The 18,938-nt window shown below is 43.5% G+C and overlaps 1 protein-coding gene across 1 annotated transcript in view; it reads left to right on the top strand.

The window, feature by feature from the left end:
* Nucleotides 1–942: 942 nt before the first annotated feature.
* Nucleotides 943–18,938, top strand: part of KIRREL1 (kirre like nephrin family adhesion molecule 1) — a 164,149-nt gene continuing 146,153 nt past the window's right edge. The window contains exon 1 of the mRNA XM_067472383.1: nucleotides 943–1,188. Coding sequence (XP_067328484.1) covers nucleotides 1,128–1,188 — 61 coding nt within the window. The 5' untranslated portion in view covers nucleotides 943–1,127. The remainder of the gene's footprint in view (nucleotides 1,189–18,938) is intronic.

Below are 18,938 nucleotides of genomic sequence, written 5' to 3'. Positions count from 1 at the left end.
AGGAAGAGTGGACGATGAGAAGAGGAAAGAGAAGAGGAGGAAGAGGAGAAAGAGGAATAAGACGAGGAAGGCGAAGAGGTGGATGAGGAAAAAGAGGAGAAAAGAAAAGAAAGTGGAAGACAAGAAAGAATAAGAGGAAAGAGGAGGAGGAGGAGGAGAAAGAGTAAAGGAAAGAAGGAGAAACAGAGAAGAAGGAGAAAGGAAGAAGAGGAAGGAAAAGAGGAGAAAGAGGAGAGGACGAGAGGAAAGAAAAGAGGAGAAAGAGGAAGAAGAAGGAAAACAGAAGAGGAAGAAGAAAGAGGAAGAAGAATCGGAGAAGAAGAGAAAGAAGGGGAAGCAGAGGTAGGAAAAGAGGAGAAGAAAGAGGAAGAAGAGGAAGGCCAAAGAGAAAGAGGAGAAGAAGAGGAGAGGAAAGAAAACAAAAGGAGAAAGAGGAAGAAAAATGAGGAAAAGAGAAGGAAGAGGAAGAGGAGAAGAAAGAGAAGAGGAAGAAGGAGCAGGAGAAGAAGAGGGAGGAGGAGAGGAGGAGAAAGAGAGAGAAGTAAGAGGAAGAAAAAAGAGAAGAAGAGGAGGAAGGAGGAGAGGACGAGAAAGAAAAAAGAAGAAAAAGAAAAGAAGAAAGAGGAGAAAAGAACAGTTGAGGAGAAGAAGGAAAGGAGGAGAAAGAGAGAGGAGAAGGCGTAGAAAGAGGAAGAAGAGGAGGAGGAGGAGGAGGAAAAAGGAGGCGGGGAAGCAGCATCTCAAGTGTCCCGCGTGGCTTATTTCAATTGTGAGACACGTGTACCGCGTTCACACGTGCCAGAACTTTGCCCTAATTGGCGCGCGCGCGCCTTTGGGACTGTGAGGAGACCAAAAAGAGGGGAAAGAAGAGAAGGAGGCGGAGGAGGCGGGGGCAGCCAGTCCGGAGCGCCTCCCCTTCTCCTCCTCCTCCTCCCCTTCTCTTCTCCATCCCGGAGTTTTCCCTCCTCCTCCTCCCTTTCCCCATTCTCTCCCTCTTCCCTCCTTCCTTTTTGGCTCTCCTCCCTCTTTTTTGGCTCGAGGAGGAGAGAGAGAGAAAGAGAAAGAGAAGAAGAAGGAGCAGAAGAAGAAGACTCCGGAGTGGCTCCTCTTTCGGGGATGGTGTAGCGATGCTGGCCCTCCTGGCCGTGCTTTGGGTCTTCACCGGAGCCGGCGCCGCTTTCGCCCAAGGTAAGCCCCCCAAGAAAGGAAGGAAGGAAGGAAGGAAGGAAGGGGACCCCCCAAAAGAAGGAGGAGAACGAGGAGAAGGGGGGAAACTTGGGAGCCAGGCGGTTCTGGGGCTTCTCCGGGATTTGGAGAGAGTGCTTTGGGGTCCGGACCTAAGGAAGAGGAAGAAGGAGAAGATCCTTGGCACCCCTCGCTGCTCCCGGTCTCACTCCGGATTGGGACCCGTGTAAACAGGGGAAGTAATTCGGTTCTCCCCTCCAGAGGGCTCCGGAGAGAGGGAGTGGGGGCTCTTTGGGGAGCCAGCCAGCCAAAGAGGGGGAGCAGCATCATTACTCTTCTTATTGATACTGTTCATATTATTATTATTATTAACAGTATATATATATATATATATATATATATATATATATATCAATAATATCAATAAGGACAATACCATTACTATGAGTGTAGACATCAGTACTATTATTATGGATATTATTAATACTAATTAATAATACTAATTAATAATACTAATTATTAATACTAATTAATAATACCATTACTATGATTGTAAACATCAGTACTATTATTATTGATATTATTAATACTAATTAATAATAATACAATTACTATGAGTGTAAACATCAGTATTATTATTGATATTATTAACACTAATTGATAATACTCATTGATAATAATACCATTACTATGATGGTACACATCACTATTACTACTATTATTATTGATATTGTTATTATTAATGCTCATTAATACTCATTAATAATATCAATACTAATTAATAATAACAATAACATTACCATTATTGTAAATATCACGATTATTTCTAGTATTATTATTGATATTATTAATACTCATTAATAATATTAGTAATACTCATTAATAAAATCAATACTAATTAATACTAACAATACCATTACTATTATTGTAAACCTCACTATTATTTTTAGTATTATAATTGATATTATTAATACTCAATAATATTATTAATACTCATTAATAAAATCAGTACTAGTAAATAGTAACAATACCATTACTATTATTGTAAACATCACTATTATTTCTAGCATTATTATTGATATTATTAATACTAATTAATAATATTAATACTAATTTATATTAATACTAATTAATGATATCAATACTAATTAATAATAACAATGCCATTACTATTATTGTAAACATCAGTATTATTATTACTACTACTGTTATTGGTATTATTCATAGTAATTAATGATATTATTAATACTAATTAATAATATCAATACTAATTAATAATATTAAAATTATTAACAATAATATCATTACTATTATACTAATGATATCATTACTATTATTACTATTAGCAATAATATATTGTTGCTACTGCTAATATTATTAATATCATCAATACTAATTAACATTAATATCATTGTAAAGATTGTTAATATTATTACTAGTAATACTGATATTATCAATACTAATTTACATTATTATTTTAATTTTAATACTATTATTAATATTATTGCATCATCAATGTTATTACTAATATTGATAATAATAACATTAGTAATATGATATTGTATATTAATAATATCACTAATACAATGTTATAGTATTATATTATTATAATATATTATATATAATAACATTATAATAATATTATAATAATATAATAATATATAATAATAATATTATAATAATATATCAACAATATAATAATATAACTACTTTTATTATAGACTATATATATATATATATACACACACTAATAATACTGCTAATAATTAGATATATTTATACACACACACACTAATAATACTGCTAATTAGATATATTTATACACACACACACACACACTAATAATACTGCTAATTAGATATATTTATACACACACACACACACTAATAATACTGCTAATAATTAGATATATATATTTACACACACCCACACACACTAATAATACTGCTAATAATTAGATATATATATTTACACACACACACACTAATAATACTGCTAATAATTAGATTGCTTTTGGGGACATATGGATTGGGACCCTTTTGCCTCCCTTTCTTGGGGGTGGGGACTACTTTGGGGGGGGTCCTTCCAAGACCCTCAATTTGGTGGATCTGTCCCTTTAACTCTCTGGCTGACCCATTCATCTTGCTGTGCATTGAGCTCCTTGGAAGCCTTAAAGGGGAGGAGAAGGCCAGGGCTTGCTCCCTAGTAGACCCATAGGCTCTCCTTAAGGGCTTCCAATGGGTTTCCTCATTGGGATCAGAGCTCCATCTCCCCCCAAAAACTCAGGAGCCCTGTTGCAACCCCTTCCCTCTTCCTTTTCCTTTGGGACCATGGAACAAAACTTAGCAGCATCTCAAGAGGAACAAAAGGGGAGGGGGATGGTGGGGGGGGGGCAACATTCCCAGGCCTCTAGGCCCCGCCCCCTTTCCCCTTCCCCCATTTCAAAAGAGAGAGGGGGGGGTAGATTGGATTGGAAATAGCTGTGTTTTGTTTTGCAAAAGGGGGTCTTTCCCCATGTTGGAGTTGCTCCCTGCTCCCTTCCCTCCAAGTATGCAAAACTCCAACTGGAATGTGGGTTTTTGGGGGGCGGGGGTGGGAGGGGGAGATGGTTGGTGGTGCTCCATTTGGGGAAGGGGTGACATCACCGAAAGGGGTCTTTCCCCTCCTCTTTCTTCCCTTTCCCACATTTGCAGATGCCTCTCTCATCCTAAAAGAACCCTTAAAGGATGAGAAACACAGCTGCAAATTTGCAGGGGTGTTTTGTGTGCAACCCCCCAAAATTGGGGGTCTTATGGGGGGGGCAGGTTGCAACTCCAGGGAAAACTCAAGAAAGCATTGCATCTCTGGCCTCTTGATTTTGGAAACATAAATAATACTAATGGGGTTTTTTGTATGCAAACCCCCCCCCCCCAAATTGGGGGTCTTATTGATGGGGGTCTTATTGTGGGGGTTGCAATTCCAGGGACAACTCAAGAAAGCATTGCATCTTTGGTCTGTTATTGCTTTTGTGGACATAAATAATACTATTGGGTTTTTTTGGGTGCAACCCCCTAAAACTGGGGTTCTTATTGATGGGGGTCTTATTGTGGGGGTTGCAACTCCAGGGACAACTCAAGAAAGCATTGCATCTTTGGTCTGTTATTGCTTTGGTGGACATAAATAATACTAATGGGGTTTTTGGGGTGCAACCCCACAAAATTGGGGTTCTTATTGATGGGGGTCTTATGGGGGGGGGTGCAATTCCAGGGACAACTCAAGAAAGCATTGCATATTTGGTCTGTTATTGCTTTGGGGGACATAAATAATACTAATGGGGGGTTTTGTGTGCAGCCCCCCAAAATTGGGGGTCTTATTGATGGGGGGGGGGTTGCAACTACAGGGACAACTCAAGAAAGCATTGCATCTTTGGTCTGTTATTGCTTTTGGGGGACATAAATAATACTATTGGGTTTTTTTGGGTGCAACCCCCAAAATTGGGGGTCTCTTGGGGGGGGGGCTTTTGCAATTCCAGGGACAACTCAAGAAAGCATTGCATCTTTGGTCTGTTATTGCTTTTGAGGACATAAATAATACTAATGGGGTTTTTTTGAGTGCAATCCCCCAAAATTGGGGGTCTTATTAATGGGGGTCTTATGGGAGGGTTGCAATTCCAGGGACAACTCAAGAAAGCATTGCATCTTTGGTCTATTATTGCTTTGGGGGACATAAATAATACTAATTGGGGATTTTTAAAGGAGCGCTGGACAATAGGAACTATTGGGAAATCTTGACCACATGGAAAGAGAGCCATTGGGGCGGGTGGGTTTAAAAGGGGGGAGGGATGACGCAATGCAACTTCCCCTCCCTGAAAGCTTCCTTTCCCAATCCCATTGTTTACTCTCCCTCTTGGTGCATCTACATTGTGGAATGAGTGCGGTTTGGACCCACTTTGAAGCACCATGGCTCAAAGCTTAGGAGTTTTACCAAGTCTTTTGCTTTCTCTGCCCGAGAGTGATGGGGCCTTGGCAAACTACACCTCTTGGGACCAGATAGCATTAAGGCTTAGCAGTTGGTGCCAAGCAGGATGGCTGTAAGTTGGCGGCAGTCTATGAAAACAGTGGTTTTGGGTGCGAGATTGCACGCCATGAGTGCACTGATTGAGATTCCGGGTTACAGCCTGCCACTTTTGGACTCGTGCTTGCTGAGATGTTTGGTCTCCTTCGGGAGAGATAAAGCTGTGTATAAGTAAACTACTAGTAGTATTTGTTGATTTATTTATCGTGTCGAGAGCGAACCAAACAGTTGTATTGCATTAAAAACAAACAAACAAACAAACAAAACACAAAGTTTGCTAACTTGGCAGTCGATTAAATGTCCTTTGACCAGTAGCTGGCCACTTGAAGTGCCTCTGGTGTTGTTGCAAGAAGATCCTCCATTGTGCATGTGGCAGGGCTCAGGTTGCATTGCAATAGGTGGTTTGTGGTCTATGGTACTACTACTACTAGTAATAATAATAATAATAATAATAATAATAATAACAACAACAACAACTGGAAAAGCTGACATGATATGAGGATTTAAAGATCGAACTGCAAAGACTCTGGCACAAGCCAGTCAAGGTGGTCCCAGCGGTGATTGGCACACTGGGTGCAGTGCCTCAAGACCTTGGCCTGCACTTAAAAACAACTGGAAAAGGTGACACAATATGAGGATTTAAAGATCGAACTGCAAAAACTCTGGCACAAGCCAGTCAAGGGGGTCCCAGTGGTGATCGGCACACTGGGCGCAGTGCCTCAAGACCTTGGCCTGCACTTAAAAACAATCAACACTGACAAAATTACTGTTAGCTGCAAAAGGCCACCCTACTTTGATCTGAATGCATTATTCACTGATACATCACACAGTCCTAGATGCTTCGGAAGTGTCGGATGTGTGATTTAATACAAAAACCAGCATAGTGATCTTGTTTGTTGTGGGCTCTTCTTGTTATGTATACAATAATAATAATAATAATAATAATAATAATAGCATGGGAAGTGTTTGCTTTGTGATTTTGTGATACAAAATCCAGCATATATATCTTGTTTGCTGTGAAATACTGTGTTTTTGTGTCAGAATAATAACAACAACAACAACAACAACAACAATAATAATAATAATAATAATAATATACACCTCACAGTCCATGGACGCTTGGGAAGTGTTTGCTTTATGATTTTGTGATATGAAATCCAGCATATAGATCTCATTTGCTGTGACATACTATGTTTTGGTGTCAGTATTATTATTTATCATGTCAGAAGTTTGTTAATGTTATTGTTGTGTCTATTGCCATTGCGACAACCATTGGTTCCAGTTCTCCACGTATTAATACATATAGTAAGATCCTTGGATGTTTCTGCAGGGTTGGTGTCGACCAGGCATGGGCAAACTTGGGCCCTCTTGGAGTTTTGGATTGCAACTCCCACAATTCCTTACTAGATGGCCTTTGGGAGCCCCCTAAATCTGGATTGATTGCAATGGGAATGCATTATTTGACAATGTAGACTCAACTATAGATTCCTTTATGAAAGGGAGGCTGGACTAGATGGCCTTTGGGGGCCCCCTAAATCTGGATTGATTGCAATGGGAATGCATTATTTGTCAATGTAGACTTAGCTATAGATTCCTTTGTGGAAGGGAGGCTGGACTAGATGGCCTTTGGGAGCCCCCTCCATCTGTAGTTGAAGGCCTTTGGGAGCCCCCTCCATCTGAATTGATTTCAATGGGAATGCATTATTTGGCAATGTAGACTCAGCTATAGATTCCTTTGTGGAAGGGAGGCTGGACTAGATGGCCTTTGGGAGCCCCCTCCATCTGTAGTTGAAGGCCTTTGGGAGCCCCCTCCATCTGAATTGATTTCAATGGGAATGCATTATTTGGCAATGTAGACTCAGCTATAGATTCCTTTCTGGAAGGGAGGTTGGACTAGATGGCCTTTGGGAGCCCCCTCGCTCTGGATTGATTGCAATGGGAATGCATTGTTTGGCATTGTAGACTTGGTTATACATTCCTTTATGGAAGGGAGGGTGGACTAAATGGCCTTTGGGGGGCCCCTCCATCTGAATTGATTGCAATATGGAAGGGAGGTTGGACTAGATGGCCTTTGGGAGCCCCCCTCCATCGGGATTGATTGCAATGGGAATGCATGTTTGGCAATGTAGACTCAACTATAGATTATTTTATGGCAGGGAGGCTGGACTAGATGGCCTTTGGGGGACCCCTCCATCTGGATTGATTTCAATGGGAATGCATTATTTGTCAATGTAGACTTAGCTATAGATTCCTTTGTGGAAGGGAGGCTGGACTAGATGGCCTTTGGGAGCCCCCCTCCATCTTTACTAGATGGCCTTTGGGAGCCCCCCTCCATCTGGATTGATTGCAATGGGAATGCATGTTTGGCAATGTAGACTCAGTTATACATCTCTTTGTGGAAGAGACGTTGGACTAGATGACCTTTGGGAGCCCCCTCCATCTGAATTGATTGCAATATGGAAGGGAGGCTGGACTAGATGGCCTTTGGGAGCCCCCTCCATCTGGATTGATTGCAATGGGAATGCATTGTTTGGCAATGTAGACTCAGTTACACATTCCTTTGTGGAAGGGAGGCTGGACTAGATGGCCTTTGGGAGCCCCCTCCATCTTTACTAGATGGCCTTTGGGAGCCCCCCTCCATCTGGATTGATTGTGATGGGAATGCATTGTTTGGCAATGTAGACTCAGTTATGCATTCCTTTGTGGAAGGGAGGCTGGACTAGATGGCGTTTGGGCCCCCCCCTCCATCTGAACTGATTGCAATATGGAAGGAAGGTGAGACTAGATGGCCTTTGGGAGCCCCTTCCATCTGAATTGATTGCAATATGGAAGGGAGGCTGGACTAGATGGTCTTTGGGGCCTCCTTCCATGAATTGATTGCAATATGGAAGGGAGGCTGGGCTAGATGGCCTTTTCGGGAGCCCCCTCCATCTGGATTGATTGCAATGGGAATGCAATGTTTGGCAATGTAGACTCAGCTATGCATTCCTTTGTGGAAGGGAGGCTGGACTAGATGACCTTTGTGAGCCCCCTCCATCTGGATTGATTGCAATGGGAATGCATTATTTGGCAATGTAGACTCAATTATGCATTCATTTATGGAAGGGAGGGTGGACTAGATGGCCTTTGGGAGCCCCTTCCATCTGGGTTGATTGCAATATGGAAGGGAGGCTGGACTAGATGGCCTTTGGGAGCCCCCTCCATCTGGATTGATTGCAATGGGAATGGATTATTTGACAATGTAGACTCAACTATAGATTCCTTTATGGGGGGGGGGGGGGAGGCTGGAGGGGGGCCCTCCATCTGAAATAATTGCAATGGGAATGCATTATTTGGCAATGTAGACTCAGCTATACATCCCTTTGTGGAAGATGTAGATTTGGGGAATTTAGCCTGGACTCTCAACAGGCTCCATAACAGTCTTTGCTAAATCATGTGGAATATTCTTCGAGCCCCCTCCCCAACATCTTCCAATATTTAGCAATCTCTTTTTCACTTGGTCCTCTTCCTTCCAGCCTTGCACAGAGTCTCTCCCTCCCTCTTCCTCCCTCTCTCAATCTCTCTTTCTGTGTGTCTCTAGGCACCCCCCCTTTTTAATTAAAAGGAATGCGGCCACCAAAAGGAGGGGGCCTCTGGGTAGCCCACCTCCCCTATTTCTATTGTGCACTGCTGCTGCTGCTGCTCCTCCGCCAATGGAGGGACCCCAGCCCTCTTTGCAACACTCCCCCCACTCTGTAATGTGATCTTCTCCTCTCCTGCTTTCTTAAAAGAGGCAATTCTTTTTGGATGGGAGAGGCATGCCAGGCTCACAAAGGCGGCACATCATTCCACAGAGCTGGCTTCTTTCCCTTTGCTTCACATGGAGGGGGTTCCCAAAGGCCATCTAGTCCAGCCTCCCTTCCACAAAAGGAGTCTATAGCCAAATAATGCTTTCCTATCACAATATATTCTCTCTTTTTTAAGTATCTTTGTTGAATTTTCTGTGACAAGATTAAAATCAGATAAAAGAAATAAAATATATCACAATATATTCTCAATTAATCCAGATGGAGGGGGCTCCCAAAAGCCATCTAGTCCAGCCTTCCTTCCACAAAGGAGTCTGTAGCCAAATAATGCTTTCCTATCACCATCTATTCTCAATTAATTCAGATGGAGGAGGCTCCCAAAAGCCATCTAGTCCAGCCTCCCTTCCACAAAGGAGTCTATTCCTGAGTCTACATGGCCAAAGAGTGAATTCCCTCAGCAATCCATTCTCAATCAATTCATATGGAGGGGGCTCCCAAAAGCCATCTAGTGCAGCCTCTATTCCACAAAGGAATTAGTGGATTAAACTGCTGGCCTGATGTATTTGCTGACCAAAAGGTCACTGGTTCAAATCCAGGGAGTGAGGTGAGCTTCCGCTGTTAGCCCCAGCTTCTGCCAACCTAGCAGTTTGAAACATAGTACTGATCCATGCAGTCATGCCGGCCACATGACTTTGGAGATGTCCATCGCAGTCCATTCTCAATCAATTCAGATGGAGGGGGCTCCCAAAGGCCATCTAGTCCAGCCTCCCTTCCACAAAGGAGTCTATAGCTGAGTCTACATTGCCAAATAATGCATTCCCATTGCAATCAATCCAGATGGAGGGGGTCCCCAAAGGCCATCTAGTCCAGCCTCCCTTCCACAAAGGAATCTATAATTGAGTCTACATTGCCAAATAATGCATTCTTATTGCAATCCATTCCCAATCAATTCAGATGGAGGGGGCTCCCAAAGGCCATCTAGTCTGGCCTCCCTTCCACAAAGGAGTCTATAGCCAAATAATGCTTTCCTATCACAATATATTCTCAGTCAATTCAGGTGGAGGGGCCCCCCAAAGTCCATCTAGTCCAGCCTCCCTTCCACAAAGGAATGTATAACTGAGTCTAAATTGTCAAATAATGCATTCCCATTGCAATCAATCCAGATGGAGAGGGCTCCCAGAGGCCATCTAGTCCAGCCTCCCTTCTACAATGGAGTCTATAGCTGAGTCTATATTGCCAAATAATGCATTCCCACCGCAATCCATTCTCAATCAGTTCAGATGGAGGGGGCTCCCAAAGGCCATCTAGTCCAGCCTCCTTTCCACAAAGGAATGTATAGTTGAGTGGGTTAAACAGAAAGGAATCTATAACCAGCACAATCCTGTGAAGTGTGCGAGATGGGTGTTGTAGTCCAACCTCTCTCTCTTTCAAGTTCAGTTCATTATGCATCCACATTGGATTTAATTGGATTTGTCGATGGATGGGGGAGCTGACGCATAGGGGAATTTCACTGATGGAGGCTTTTTTAGATTAAAAATGGGTATATTAATAATATTAATATTATAATAATATGCCCATTTTAATCTAAAAGAGACTCAAACAATTATTATTACAACAACAACAACAATAATAATAATAATAATTAGAGATTTTAGTCCGGACTCAAAATAGGATTTGGGCCAGAAGGTGTGACCGGAAGCATCTGAAGTGTGACGTAAAAGACATTATTATTGCAAAAAAACCCCTATTGAGTCGAAGTCATTATTGTGGACGCCCTCCCATCTTGAGCATAGGTCATACCTATTTGGATTGACGGTTTCCCAAAAAGTAAATATTCTGATAGTGGCCTCCCATCTGCATAGATTTGGGTTTCTGATGTGAATCTTATCTACTCATGGGGTGTGTATTTGTATACTTTGCAGTGAGTCAGAGACGGGAAAGGCCGCCTTGGCATGAAGCATTCCAGTGGGTTTCCAATACTTCTTTGCATGGCAATCTTTGCTTATCTCACTCCGACCCTTCCCAAGAGTGAAGATTGTGCCCACTGCAACCTCACCCTCTTTGCCCTAAAGCCATTCCTTTGAGGATAGTGTTGTCGAAGGCTTTCACGGCCTGAATGACTGGGTTGCTGTGAGTTTTCCAAGCTATCTGGCCATGTTCCAGAAGCATTCTCTCCTGACGTTTCACCCACATATATAGCAGGCAAACTCAGAGGTTGTGAGGTCTGTTGGAAACTAGTGGGGTTTATATCTCTGTGAAATGTCCAAGGTGGGAAAAATATCTATTGTGTCTTTGAAGTGTGAATATTGCAATTGGTCACATTGATTAGTATCGAATGGCCTTGCAGCTTCAAATCATGGCTGCTTCCTGCCTGGGGAATCCTTTGTTGGGAGGTGGTAGCTGGCCTTGATTGTTGTCCTTCTGGAATTCCCGTTTTCTCTTGCCAACAACAAAGGATTCCCCCCAGGCAGGAAGCAACCAGGCTTTGGAGATGCAAGGCCATTGAATGGTAATCAAGGTGGCCAATGGCAACAGTCGCACTTGCCTCCAACAGACATGAGTTCTTTCTCCCACTCTGGACATCATTTCACAGATATAAAATATAAGGGATGGATTTTCCCTTGACATTAAATCCAGTTGTGTCTGATTCTGGGGGTTGGTGTTCATCTCCCATTTCTAAGCCAAAGAGTAGGTTTTATCCATAGTCACCTCCAAGGTCATGTGGCCGGCATGACTGCATGGAGTGCCATTACCTTCCCATTGAAGCAGTACCTATTGATCTCACATTTGCATTTTTCAAACTGCTAGGTTGGCGGAAGCTGGGGCTAACAGTGGAAGCTCACACCACTCCCTGGATTTGAACCTGCGACTGTTTGATTAGTGAGTTCAGCAGCTCAGCGGTTAACCCACTATGCCACATATATATAAACCTCGTTTTCCTAATTTCCAACAGACCTCACAACCTCTGAGGATGCCTGCCATAGATGTGGGCGAAACGTCAGGAGAGAATGCTTCTGGAACATGGCTAGACAGCCTGGAAAACTCACAGCAACCCAGTGATTCCGGCCATGAAAGCCTTCGAAAATGCATTAAAATCACTTTTTTTTTGCATGGGCTAGGAAAAGGACTAGTTCAAAAGTGCCAGGTTTGGATCAAAAGCGTACGGCCCACGGTCCGATTGCGACCCTCAACTCTGATCACCGTCCCCTTTAAAGGAGATAGATCGAAAGCATACGGCCCGCAACTCTGATCACCGTCCCCTTTAAAGGAGATGGATCGAAATCATATGGCCCGTGGTCCGATTATGGCCCTCAACTCTGATCACAGTACCCTTTAAAGGAGAGGGATCAAAAGCATACGCCCCGCGGTCCGATTATGGCCCTCAACTCTGATCACTGTCCTCTTTAAAGGAGATTGATTGAAACCATACAGCCCACGGTCCGGTTACGGCCCTCAACTCTGATCGCCGTCCCCTTTAAAGGAGATGGATCGAATGCATATGGCCCGCGGTCCGATTACGGCCCTCAGCTCTGATCACCGTCCCCTTTAAAGGAGATGGATCGAAAGCATACGGCCCACGGTCTGATTACGGCCCTCAACTCTGATCACCGTCCCCTTTAAAGGAGATGGATCGAAAGCATATGGACCGCAGTCTGATTACGGCCCTCAACTCTGATCACCATCCCCTTTAAAGGAGATGGATCGAAAGCATACGGCCCACAGTTTGATTATGGCCCTCAACTCTGATCACTGTTCCCTTTAAAGGAGATGGATCGAAAGCATACGGCCCACGGTTTGATTATGGCCCTCAACTCTGATCACTGTTCCCTTTAAAGGAGATGGATCGAAAGCATACGGCCCGCGGTCCGATTATGGCCCTCAACTCTGATCACTGTTCCCTTTAAAGGAGATGGATCGAAAGCATACGGCCCGCGGTCTGATTACGGCCCTCAACTCTGATCACCATCCCTTTTAAAGGAGATGGATCGAAAGCATACAGCCCGCGGTCCGATTACGGCCCTCAACTCTGCTCGCCGTTCCCTTTAAAGGAGATGGATCGAAAGCATACGGCCCACGGTCCGATTACGGCCCTCAACTCTGCTCGCCGTTCCCTTTAAAGGAGATGGATCGAAAGCATACGGCCCGCTGTCTGATTACGGCCCTCAACTCTGCTCACCATCCCCTTTAAAGGAGATGCGTATCAATAAGGTTTTGGAATGGAGCTTTGGATGATGGGCTGAAAAATGTGATTATGAGGCTGGCGAGGGGAGGGGGTGCGAGGGGGCCGTGCCGACAGCTGTACCGAAGCGAGGAGGGAGATGTGCCGTCGTGTTTGTGCGCTGGATGAGCTTCATCCCTCTTCATTTTTCGCTAAATAATTTTCTCTATTCTATCTAAATGAAAGCCATTCTTCTTTCTCGCCCCCCCCCCCCTTCGTTTCGCCTCCCTCCGCCACCCCGCCTTCCTTCAATCACCCGACAGGGCTCTCTTTCCATGACGGCGGCGTGTCACAAATTGAAATATTCATTCATTTCTCTCTCTCTCCCCCCCTTTTCCCTGAGCTGTTCTTTCTTCTCTTTTTCTTTCTCTGTGTGAGTGTGGATTATATATTTCTTTTTTCTCATGTTCTCCTTCACCCCCTAAGGCAGTGAAAAAAGAGGCAAGGCTGAATTAAAACTGAGCAGATTAAAGCTAATTGTAAAAAGGGGGAGGAGGGAATCAGAGTCTTAAGTCGGAAGGGGACCCCCAAGGGTCATCTAGTCCAACCCTCCATGCTGGGCAGGAACACCCAGCAGGAACACCACCAAGATGCACAGCCATCTGAGCAGATTAAGGCTAATTGTAAAAAGGGGAGGACAGAGTCGGAATCTTAAGTCTACAACTCCCAAATGACAAGATCCATTTCCCCCAAACATAACCGGTGTTCACATTTGGGCATATTGAGTCTTCATGCCAAGTTTGGTCCAGATCCATCATTGTCTGAGTCCAAAATGCTCTCTGCATATTGGTGAACTACAACTCCCAAAATCAAGGTCAATGCCCACCAAACCCTTCCAGTATTTTCTGTTGGTCATGGGAAGTTCTGTGTGCCAAGATTGGTGAAATTCATAATTATCTTTGACTGTTGGTGAACTATAAATCCCAGCAACTACAACACCCAAATGACAAGATCCATTTCCCCCAAACTGAACTGGTGTTCACATTTGGGCATATTGAGTCTTCATGCCAAGTTTTGTTCAGATCCATCATTGTCTGAGTCCAAAATGCTGTCTGCATATTGGTGAACTACAACTCCCAAAATCCAGGTCAATGCCCACCAAACCCTTCCAGTATTTTCTGTTGGTCATGGGGAGTTCTGTGTGCCAAGATTGGTTCAGTTCCATCTTTAGTGACATTCAGAATGCTCTGTGATTGTAGGTGAACTATAAATCCCAGCAACTACAACTCCCAAATGTCAAGATTCTATTTTCCCCAAACTCCACCAGTGTACACATTTGGGCATATTGAGTATTCGTGTAGAATTTGGTCCAGATCCATCATTGTTTGAGTCCACAGTGCTCTCTGCATGTAGGTGAACTACAACTCCAAAACCAAAGGACACTTCCCACCAAACCCTTCCAGTATTTTCTGTTGGTCATGGGAGAACTGTGTGCCAAGTGTGGTCCAATTCTATCGTTGGTGGGGTTCAGAAAGTTCTTTGATTGTAGGTGAACTATAAATCCCAGCAACTACAACTCCCAAATGACAAAATCAATTTTTTGAGTGAAGGACATACATTGGGTTGTTAGGTGTCTTGTGTCCAAATTTGGTGTCAATTCGTCCAGAGTTCTGTTAATCCCACAAACGAACATTACATTTTTATTTATATAGATTATTATTATTATTATTATTATCATCATCATCATCATCATGATGTTGGTAACCCCACAAATGGAGGCTACTCGTCTTTAGGGTCAATGTGGTGGGAAAAGTGGTTTCTGGTTGAAGTTCACAGACAAGCATACATCAGGGAAGAAGATCCAACTCTCCGAATGGCTTTGTGTGTGTGTCGTCCTTGTCCCCCAAGGAAAAATGAGATTATTTTGGAGAGACCCAAAGCAACCTGCTGCCAGTTTTCCAGATCCCATCTCATCTTGGAAACTAAGCATGGTTAGCTCTGTAGTTTGGTGTGGCACCAGCATTATTTGCCAGCGAAGGCTTTGCAAAATAATAACTCCCACGATTTTGGGATATGATGCCGTGGCAGAAAATTAATGCAACAGTCTTGATGCACCCCCTTGTTTTTGCATCTTGGAGAGATGTGCGTTTGGAGACGAGTCTGGTAGGGAGGTGTCCCATCCGCCTACAGCCCAAACCAAAAAGATGTTCCTTCCTCCCTAGACTTCTCCCTCTCCCCCAACTCGAGAGCTGGGTAAATATTGTGAGCGGCACGCTGGAGATAATAGCAGTTTGACTGCCGATTGATTAGCGAGAGGCTGGCGCTGCCCACGCAACAGCCAAGCCCGCTTCTCCGCCAAGGTCATTGCAAGGGATGGAAGACGAGAGGGGTATGGGCACCAGAAGTGGATAGTACCATATGAAAGGACACCCTAAATAACCCTTTTCATCAATGGAACACACGTGTGTGTGTGTGTGTGTGTATATATATATATATATGTAATCTTCACCACACACACACACACACACATACTTATACAGATACACATATATATACATACTATTGCTGTAGCTCAGTCTGTGTATATGTGCTTTGTGTGTATATATATGTCTGTTATACACACACACATATATATACACATACATGTACATATACTATTGCTGTGGCTCAGTCTGTGTATATGTGCTTTGTGTGTATATATGTCTGCTATACACACACACATATATATACACATACATGTACATATACTATTGCTGTGGCTCAGTCTGTGTATATGTGCTTTGTGTGTATATATATGTCTGTTATACACACACACACATATATACACATACATATACACATACTATTGCTGTGGCTCAGTCTGTGTATATGTGCTTTGTGTGTGTGTATATATATGTCTGTTATATATACACACACACACATATATATATATACACATACATATACATATACTATTGCTGTGGCTCAGTCTGTGTATATGTGCTTTGTGTATATATATATGTCTGTTATACACACACACATATATACACATACATATACACATACTATTGCTGTGGCTCAGTCTGTGTATATGTGCTTTGTGTGTATATATATGTTTGTTATACACACACACATATACACATACACATACATATAATATTGCTGTGGCTCAGTCTGTGTATATGTGCTTTGTGTGTATATATATGTCTGTTTGTGTATATATGTCATTTTGTAATCCTCACCATATTTATATATATATACACACACACATTTACATATGCATATACATATACATATGCATATACCAGCAGTCCCCTGGCCCAGTCTGTATATATGCGTATACAAACACATATACACATATATACACACACAAAACACATATGTGTTTTGTGTGTGTATATATGCATATATATGTGTTTGTATATATGTGTGTTTGTGTATATATGTGGTTTTGTAATCCTCACCATACACACACACACACATATATACACATACATATACATAAACTAGCTGTCCCCTGCCATGCATTGCTGTGGCCCAGTCTGTGTATATGTGTTTTGTGTGTGAATAGCTTCTGAGCATGTGCAAAATGCCTTTTTCTGTGGACGCTGGGTCTCCAAGGTTGGGGGTGGCTTCTGAACATGCGCAGAGTGTCTTTGTATATGGATGTTGGGTGTCCAAGGTTGGGAATGGCTTCTGAGCATGTGCAAAGTGCCTTTTTCTGTGGACATTGGGTCTTCAAGGTTGGGGTGACTTCTGAGCATGTGCAAAATGCCTTTTTATGTGGATGTTGGGTCTCCAAGGTTGGGGATGGCTTCTGAGCATGCGCAGAGTCCTTTTTTATGTGGGTGTTGGGTCTCCAAGGTTGGGGGTGGCTTCTGAGCATGCATAGAGTGCTTTTTTATTTGGACGTTGGGTCTCCAAGGTTGGAGAAGGCTTATAAATATGTGCAGAGTGCCTTTTTACGTGGACGTTGGGTCTTCAGGGTTGGGGATGGCTTCTGAGTATATGCAGAGTGCCTTTTTATGTGGACGCTGGGTCTCCATGGTTGGGGATCGCTTCTGAGCATGTGCAGAGTGCCTTTTTATGTGGACATTAGGTCTCCATGGTTGGGGATGGCTTCTGAGCATGTGCAGAGTCTCTTTTTATATGGACATTAGGTCTACAAGGTTGGGAATGGCTTCTGAGCATGCACAGAGTATCTTTTTATGTGGATGCTGGGTCTCCGTGGTTGGGGATGGCATCTGAGCATGTGCAGAGTGCCTTTTTATGTGGACATTAGGTCTCCAAGGTTGGGGATGGCTTCTGGGCATGTGCAAAATGCCTTTTTATATGGACATGTTGGGGGATGGCTTCTGAGCAGGCACTCTGCACATGCTCAGAAGCCATCTTCAACCTTGGAGACCCAACGTCCACATAAAAAGGCACTCTGCGTGCCTTTTTATGTGGACGTTGGGCCTCCAAGGTTGGAGATGGCTTCTGGGCATGTGCAGTGCCTTTTTCTGTGGATACTGGGTCTCCAAGGTTGGAGATGGCTTTCTTCAGGTCCCCTCGGTGCCTCTCTTCCTTCTCCCCAAATTTAAGCTGATTGAACCAGATGATGCATCTACCCATCCTTCCATCCACCCACCACTTGGTGCATGTTTTCCTCTTTTCCCTTCCTTCTAGGACATCTTGCGGAAACTCTGAGCATGCACAGAGTGTCATTTTATGTTGATATTGGGGCTAGGTTGGTGGACTCTCCCACGTTGGAGACAACCTTTGGTGCCTCTCTTCCTTCTCCCCAAATGGAAGCAGATTGAATCGTGCCGGTGTCCAACCTCGCTTGTCTGCCCACCCTCCTTCCGTCCCCAGTCCTCCCCGCTTATCTGCCTGTCCATCACGCCATGCGTGTCTCTCTCAGAACTGCTCTTGCAAGGAATTGCTCTTTCCCTCTGGGGATCCCTTCAGTGAGGAGGTGGTCCGGGTTTTGGAATCCGGCCTGCGTCTTTGCCGAAATGGAACCAAGCTGTGGGGAATTTGCAAAACCTCGGGAGATCATTGCATTGCATTTCCCTCTATTCCTTGTGCATTCCCTACTTTGCATTCCTCTTCTCTAAGCGCATAAGATTGCGGGTCACTCCCTCTCAGCTTTGAGGACCATGGCTTCATCCTTTTTGGTTTGCTATTCAAACCTGATGAACATAAATGGCCAAAGGCCGCCTCTCCCTTTTTGGTGCGTCTTCTCACTTGACCAGGATAGATCTGACTCAGTTTCCCCTTTGCAATTGCTTCTGATTCATGTGCAGAGTGTCTGTTTGCTTCAGCAAGGTTTGGTTTCTGCTGAGAGTTGCTTTAGGCCAGTGTTGCGCATATGCAGCCGAAAGAGAGTGTGCAAGGCTGGAGGGAGGTTCACACCAGCGAGTCCCTTCAAGGCATGGGGGTTGTGTGTGGGAAGTTTGGCCCAATTCTATCATTGGTGGGGTTCAGAATGTTCTTAGATTGTAGGTGAACTATAAATCCCATTAACTACAACTCCCAAAAGTCAAGGTGTATTTTCCCTAAACTCCACCAGTGTTCACATTTGGGCATATTCAGTATTCATGCCAAGTTTGGTCCAGATCCATCATTGTTTGAGTCCACAGGGCTCTCTGGATGTTGGTGAACTACAACTCCCAAACTCAAGGTCAATGCTCACCAAACTGTTCTAGTATTTTTTTCTTTTTATTGGGTGTTCTGTGTGAGAAGTTTGGCCCAATTCTATCATTGGTGGGGTTCAGAATGCTCTTAGATTGTAG

Source organism: Anolis sagrei, chromosome 12 (assembly GCF_037176765.1).
Source record: "Anolis sagrei isolate rAnoSag1 chromosome 12, rAnoSag1.mat, whole genome shotgun sequence".
NCBI lineage: Eukaryota > Metazoa > Chordata > Lepidosauria > Squamata > Dactyloidae > Anolis > Anolis sagrei.
The sequence above is the reverse complement of the archived record's forward strand: the minus strand, read 5'-3'. Positions and strand labels throughout refer to the sequence as shown.